General features: G+C 45.7%; 2 protein-coding genes across 2 annotated transcripts in view; one reads left to right on the top strand and one right to left on the bottom strand.

Annotated features, from left to right (window-relative positions):
* Positions 1–753: 753 nt before the first annotated feature.
* On the bottom strand, positions 754–6,764 carry ATP5MD (ATP synthase membrane subunit DAPIT). Its single transcript, XM_026650878.2, has 4 exons — positions 6,674–6,764; positions 5,499–5,596; positions 5,317–5,411; positions 754–847 (listed from the first exon to the last, which is right to left on the bottom strand). Exons 2-3 carry the CDS (start codon positions 5,583–5,585, stop codon positions 5,319–5,321), a joined length of 180 nt encoding a protein of 59 aa, XP_026506663.1. The 5' UTR covers positions 5,586–5,596; positions 6,674–6,764; the 3' UTR covers positions 754–847; positions 5,317–5,318.
* A 99-nt stretch (positions 6,765–6,863) lies between these two features.
* Positions 6,864–7,055, top strand: part of PDCD11 (programmed cell death 11) — a 43,648-nt gene continuing 43,456 nt past the window's right edge. Inside the window, exon 1 of the mRNA XM_026650877.2 lies at positions 6,864–7,006. The gene's annotated coding sequence lies outside the window, so the exon portion shown is untranslated. The remainder of the gene's footprint in view (positions 7,007–7,055) is intronic.

Here is a 7,055-nt window from a genome sequence, read left to right on the forward strand (position 1 = left end):
TTAAATGGAGTTGCTGTCCTTAGTTTGGCTCCTGGGAGATTCCTGATTTTGGATGCCATCCCTAGAGCTGCCAAGCACCTGCTGTAGATCTATTTCCATGGTCAGGCAGTTACCTACCCACCCCCACAAGGGAGGCCCTAATGCAATGGAGAACAGCCTTAAAGAACTGAGCAACCACATTTGAAGAAAGTAGTTTGAGCAAGCTACATATGGTCAGAACTAGCCAACTTGTCCTTAGGTGACTAGAGAAGTGGAGTAATCAGGACCTCCCACTCTACCCAGGCAGTAAGACATGGAGAAACTAGAATTATGTAAGTTTGGAATTTTTGAACACCTTAACACAGAGAAGAAAGTTCTTTGGTAAAGACGTACCACTCCCCTACTTGTCTGAACAGTGTAAGAGTCAAGTCTATCAGAGCTAAGGTATGTCAAACGCTAAACTTGTTTTCGTAAAATAATGTTAAGGGCCTGCTTCCCCCATTGCACTACTTGTCAGCAAGAGAACCTCTATTAAATACCTTTACATTCTTTCATGAGTGAGTTACTTCTAGTGTTAAGTACACATTTTAGGATGGCTTTAATTATGCTTCCTTCACTCAACTATGAACAGTCAGCCGTGTTTTATACAAATGTGATAGTGCAAGAGCACTTTACCTTCACCAGGAAAGTAGGATAGTTTCAAGAGCTGAAAAAATGTCACCTGCCTCTCCAGTTTATACAATCTTATATTTTTCCTATTAAATAACTGAACAATGATGTTTTGTTTGTTTTATTGAACTGTACATAATAGTACATCAGCTGTTTCCATTGCAATATGAGGTCCAACATTAACACACATGCCAGCAACCTGCAGAGAGAGAAAAGATTTAGATTAATATCAACTTTCAAACAAGCAAATGTTGCTCACTGCTACTAGCTAGGGTATAGGTAGTTCCCTCCCCCCCAAGAAAACATGTTAAGGTAAGCAACTTTAACTATCCCTTCTGGACACATGTTGCAGCTCAGAGCTTATAACCCCCCCTCCCTATTTAAATGCTTACAGCAATGACTCATGAACAAGTTTTTACAAATACTGTTTGTGTTTTAGGGTCTATCTGAAAGGACCCAAAAGAATGCTGTATAAAACTTGCAGCATTGGAATGGACGGCCTCAAGTTGAGTAGATACTCAAACTGGAAGTCATCCACTTGCCATAGCAGCAGGATCTTTATGCATGTGGGTTGTTGTTTTTTTAAAAGTCCAATGCCCTTCCTTAGTGTCACTTCAATAATAAAGTCTCTCCACAAGTGAAGTTGTGGAAGCTCCACTGCTTCAAACTAAGAACTAGATCAGACAGTAGGAAACAGCTGGGGCTTCAAGGGGATGGATTAGATGAATGGCACTTTTAAAAACTGCCTATTTAATACACCTATTTCAACCCTAAAGTCACATGACATTCCGACAAACCGTACAAGCTTCCTTTCACCCAACTCACCTCAGTCCTGCAATGTGCCTTGAGCAGGTGCCTAAACTCTACTTCACTGATCCATTTCTACATCTAGCTCTTTTCAAGTCTTTTATGTACGAAGGCCAAAGTTTTCAATTCTAGCCTTTTCATGATAGTTCTCTTTAAAGGAGTAAAGTTTTCCATACTGCAGACTGGACAGTGCTTTGCATGAATTCAAGAGTTTGTCTTGATAAATGTGCTCGGTAACTCACACTATGTTCATATGTTAAGTGATGGTTTTATTCAGCAGTTAAGAACGGTAAGTACTTATTGTGACGTTGTGCAGTCTATATGGTTTTATAAAAATATAAGTGAATATAATGTAACTGGGATAGTTTTATAAAAATTTGACAATAAGTGAATATAATGCAACTGGGATATGCTCCGTGCAAAAGGTCTCTTGTAAGGTATCATTACAAAGTGCATAATCTACTGAGTATGATCATCTGATTTGTATAAATGTACCACTCTTGTATCTAAAACTAGAAATATAAAACCTAACTCTGAGGGCCTATTGTAATTATGTAGAGTGTGGGCCATTAAGGATGGTTTGGAATCTTGATGACTCCCATTGTCTGCAGATGGCTGTATTTACCTTTGAGTCTTCCTGTGTGTGTGTGTGCTGGCAAGTGAGTAATGAAGTCTTGCAGTGACATGTGATCATGTCACCTGAACTGGAATCCATCTTTAACCTGGTGCTTTTCCAGTGAGGGGGGGGTGGAAACCCAGAGGGACAAAGGATTCCCGCCTTATGCAAAAGATATATAAAAGGGGTGGAAGAGAAGAGAGGGAGAGGAGCCATCATGGAGAAGCCCCTAGATAACACCTAAGCTGGAACAAAAGCTGTACCAGGGGAAAGAATTGTGCCCAGGCCTGGAAGGTGTCCAGTCTGAGAAAAACTTACTGAAGCATCTCTGAGGGTGAGATTATCTGTATTTAGTTTGATTAGGCATAGATTTGCGCATTTTATTTTATTTTGCTTGTGACTTACTTCGTTCTGTCTGTTACTACTTGGAACCACTTAAATCCTACTGTCTGTACTTAATAAAATCACTTTTTATTTAGCAATTTACTCAGAGTATGTATTAATACCTGGGGGAGCAAACAGCTGTGCATATCTCTCTATCAGTGTTATAGAGGGCGAACAATTTATGAGTTTGCCCTGCATAAGCTTTATGCAGGGTAAAACGGATTTATCTGGGTTTAGACCCCATTGGGAGTTGGGCATCTGAGTGCTAAAGACAAGCACACTCCTGTGAGCTGTTTTTGGGTAAACTTGCAGTTTTGGGACAAGTGATTCAGACCCTGGGTCTGTGTTGAAGTGGACTGGAGTGTCTAATTCAGCAAGACAGGGTGCTGGAGTTCTGAGCTGGCAGGGAAAACAGAAGCAGGGGTAGTCTTGGCACATCGGGTGGCAGCTCCCAAGGGGGTTTCTGTGATCCAACCCGTCACACTTATATTACTGCATAGCACGTTTAAAGAGCTCATATCAAATTTGGCCTCAAATATAGGGTTTTTAAAAGGCTATCAGACAATTCATTTTCTCATTATGGCTGAGAAACAGCTCATAGAAAAAAAAAGTTAAGTTAAAACACTGCATTACAAAGTCAAGCACTCAAGATCAGGAAATGCCAGAATTAAGATTACCTGTACAACCTTAAATCAACCCACTTGCGCCTGTGCATTAGAATGCCATCCTAACTACATGATCCCATTTTTCCACAGGACCCCTGCCTCTTTCAGCGCACAGCACAAACAGTGCTCACTTAATGAGCAGCTATTTTGTTAAGTGACTAACATCCATTCTGTGCAATGAATGAGGCAGGGGTCCTGTGGGGGGAAAAAAAGGCATAGCATCATGTAATTAAATGGTAACATACGATGGGGCCAAATTAAGGTTGTACAGGCAACCTTAGTTCGGGCATTTCCTAATTTTGAGTTCTTGACTTTGCAACTTGAATGTTCTTTTAGTGTAGTTTGTGAGTAGTTTCCTATGTTCTTTAAAAAAAGCAAACTGAAAAACCCAGAAATGCCATCATGTGCCATCAAATTAACACTCACATGGTTCATCAGCAGGGTTCATTACTACTGCATGGACTTCTGCCACTTCAGCTAACAGAGTAACTGATAGCAGTAGGAGGTTGTCATCCTTTGTGAGACCAGCACTCGAGGGGGATGAGACTTTGCCAGGGGGTTTCAGATATTTGGTGACAGCAGGAGAATGGTGAGACTCAGGAATCTTGGGTTCCCGTCAAGGCTCTGGAGGGTAGTGTGCTCTAGTGGCATAGACTCCGCTCATTTCCCTCCCCCCTCTAAACTATCCCTATGCCAGTCCTGTCTCTTCACACCTGGTTTCTCATCCTGGTCCCATTCCGCACACCTAGCCAGCACCAGGCCCACTCCTCGGGTTTTTCGTCCCAGTCTCCTTGCCCAGTAAGTCCTAGTCTCACCCTTCTGAACCTCCCTTCTTGGTTTGTCTACCCAGCCAGTCCCAGTTCTCTACCTGCACCCCAGCTCCTGATCAGATCTGTCTTCCCTCTCCCCTTGTTTCCCCTGCCCCACTGATTCTCAGTCCCAGTCTTCTTGCCTAGATCTCCCTCTCCCATTCCAACCAGCCTCTAGTCCTACTTTGCCTTCCTCCACGCTACTTGGGCCCGGCAGTGGCATCTTTGAGACCAAAGGCTCCCTGTTCTCAGTTCAGGCGTCCAGAACCAGCCTGGCCCACAGCAGCCCAGGGCTGCAATAGTAGGAAGAAAGTCCTGGTTAGCTCCAAGCTGGGGCATGCCCAGTGCTGACAGACCTTGGGGAATTTAGTGCTGAAGTCTAAGAAGTCTCTACTGAGCATGTGCAAACTGCAGATTTTCACAGGGATGACAAAAAGCACATTCCTGACACAAAGGCCACCTCCCTGCCAAGTTTCAAGTCACCGCTTTAAAACATGTGGGGTGCAAGAGCTATTCTATGAAAAGGTTGCCAGAATTAAAAAAAACAAAACAACAACCAACATGGGGAAAATACATTTCCCCTCACCTCGTTCAAGAAAATTGCTGCACTATTTTGGCTAAATAGTAACAAAATAATTAAGTTTGAGGCAGACACCTGGCATGAAAAATTTCAGCCCAAACAGTATGGCAAAGTTATAAGCAACTGAAAACAGGGTCTTTCTATGGGAAGTGTCAGGCAACCTTAACATGGGGCTGGTAGCAGCACTTATATAATTCAAGACCAATAGAAATGCTTGTGATTTTTTTACTCCAGTACTATTTAAAAACACTGCAGAGAAATGTTTGTTTGCAATCCATACAGGCTACAGCTTTGATAATGCAGGCCAGCCTGATTGCAGAATTGATAAGAGTGACTAAACCGAAGTGAAACTAGATTTTTACAAGCTCTAAGCTGAAATGGCTAGAGGCACATAGCCTAGGCAGTGAAGTTAGATTGAAAGTTCCCCATTTTAATCAATCATTCTTGGAGTCAGCAGTAAGAGAAGCATTTTAAATATGTCTTTAAGCCAATAGGGTCCTTTTAGCAATGCATTCGATTCTGGACTGCCGACACTCCACCTCATTTAAATCCTTTAAAAAACTTACCTCTTTCACAATGTCCACAATAAGTGACTCAATATTCACTCTTTTTTAAAGAATTAATTTTAAACTTTACTTAAACCACATAATATGCACATGCCTAAGTTTGGTAACCATGTGATCATAACCTGGTTACATTAATAGCCTCCTCACTCCATCTTCTCCACATCTGCCATCACCCCTACTTGCTACAGGGAGGGGTAGGGACTGAATTTCTTTTGGGTGCTATAAAAAAACAGCCACTTACCACTATTTTTCTGTCACCGCTGGAGTTTGTTTTTTAGGCTTTAGCTTGAAATATAAGATGATCATGGCAATGCTTGCATATGTAGCTAATACAAACTAGAAAGAAAAAAGAAAATTAAACTTAGATGCCTTCTAAGGCACCCTTGAAGTGTGACACTTAAGGGCAAGTTAACTAGTACATACATTCCTTCTGCCTGTCATGGTGTAGGAATTGAAGTATTTCTTAAGACCAGTGAACTGGTGCTGTGTTCCAGAGTCATGTCCTGCCATGGTTGCTGGTCCTAGATGCAATGAAGGACAAGTTAGTAGGTCTATATTCAGGTGTATCTGCTGGATAATTCAGCAGATGACTCATGCAATGATTACTTCCAGTGCTGCCTCAGTAGGTTTTACATTTGGGGCTGCCAGTGCCAGCTGTTGAAACTTTCATATATTTAACAGAGCCTTGGATATATGTAATACAACTAGATTCCAGTGCACTTAGGATCGCACTAAACACCCAGGAGCACCCACAACTTCACTATCTCAACTCATTCCATCCCAGCTGCAACAAGAAGCCCATTTCTGAATCACTGGCATGAGACTGAGTTATCTACAAGTTCCTATAAACCAACAACTACCGTAAATGGGAGGAATTTCACCTCCTCCGTTCCAAGCTTTGCTTCTCGGAGTATGGCGAAAGCGCGGTTGATCAACACTGGACTGTGGGTTATTCTGCGGGAAAGGGGACGGCACAGCGACAAGGCCGGGCTGCCAAGTGAATCCAGACCCAGCCGCACAAGGCATCGACAAATGCTTTTGTGGCCGCTTCATTCAAGCCCTTTGTTGTCCACAGCAGCAAGATCCAAATGGATCTCGGTCGTCAGCTACAGAGTGAGGCAGGGACCGGGAGAGGGGCAGGGGCAGGGAAAGGGCAACTCTCCCCTCCCCAGACACAGAGCTGGATCCCTGTTCGACAGGCAGCCCCCGTCCCAGCCCGTCTCCTGCGGCCCGCGGTGCCGATCCAGGCCTGCCCAGCCCCGGTTTGGCGTGAGCCAGACAAGGGCCGAGAAGGACGGGATCTGGGGGCCTGGCTCCAAAGCGGAGCGGGACCCTCCGCTGCGCCGTCCGGGGCCATCAGCTCACGTGGTTCGCTGGCAGAGGGAGCCCGGGCAGCCGCGCTGGGAACCGCGCCCTAGACAAGGGGCCCCGGGCTCCCTAGGCCGCCGCAGCCCCTCGGGGCCGCCCTGGTCATCGAACCGCTCAGGGCCCCGGCCGGGACCGCCCGCCCGCGGCCCCCGCTGGGGAGAGGCGTTAGCGGCGCCGGCCCCGGGCGGGCAGTGCTCGTAGTAGAGATCGCGGCCCGAAGCCGCCCTCACCTGCCGCGCGCTCCCCTCCAACAGCCGCTCCGTGCCCTTCGCCGACTCCAAGTCCACAGGCAAGATGGCGCTGGGAAATCCCGCCTCCGGGCCTAGGTGTCTCTCCTGATTGGACAACACGGTCCTTGCGTTGGAGAGGACGGAGAGTGGGGATTGCGGATTGGCTTCAGTCGATGCCCATCAGTCGATGCTCCGCCTGGATTGGCTTGTTGGCTACTCTGCGTCTCTGCCCGCTTTTCCCCATTGTGATCAAGAGGTTTCCGCTTGACCTTGTGCTCCCCGGTAGTGCTTCCGGGTTATGGCGATGGTGTCCCACATGTGCTGCTGAACGAGGTGAGGGAGTCTGGCCAGGGGCTGTAGGAGCTCGGGAGGGAACGTCCCC

The sequence above is a fragment of the Terrapene carolina genome, unplaced genomic scaffold (assembly GCF_002925995.2).
Source record: "Terrapene carolina triunguis isolate 2854851 unplaced genomic scaffold, T_m_triunguis-2.0 Scaffold95, whole genome shotgun sequence".
NCBI classification, from domain to species: Eukaryota; Metazoa; Chordata; order Testudines; family Emydidae; genus Terrapene; species Terrapene triunguis.

Excerpts from the sequence above, each read along its gene's own strand:
- ATP5MD (XM_026650878.2), bottom strand. The coding sequence starts at position 5,585 with ATGGCAGGACATGACTCTGGAACACAGCACCAGTTCACTGGTCTTAAG. Across the intron at positions 5,412-5,498 it reads CCATGACAGGCAGAAGGAAT|TTTGTATTAGCTACATATGC; the intron begins GTATGTACTAGT and ends TTTTCTTTCTAG.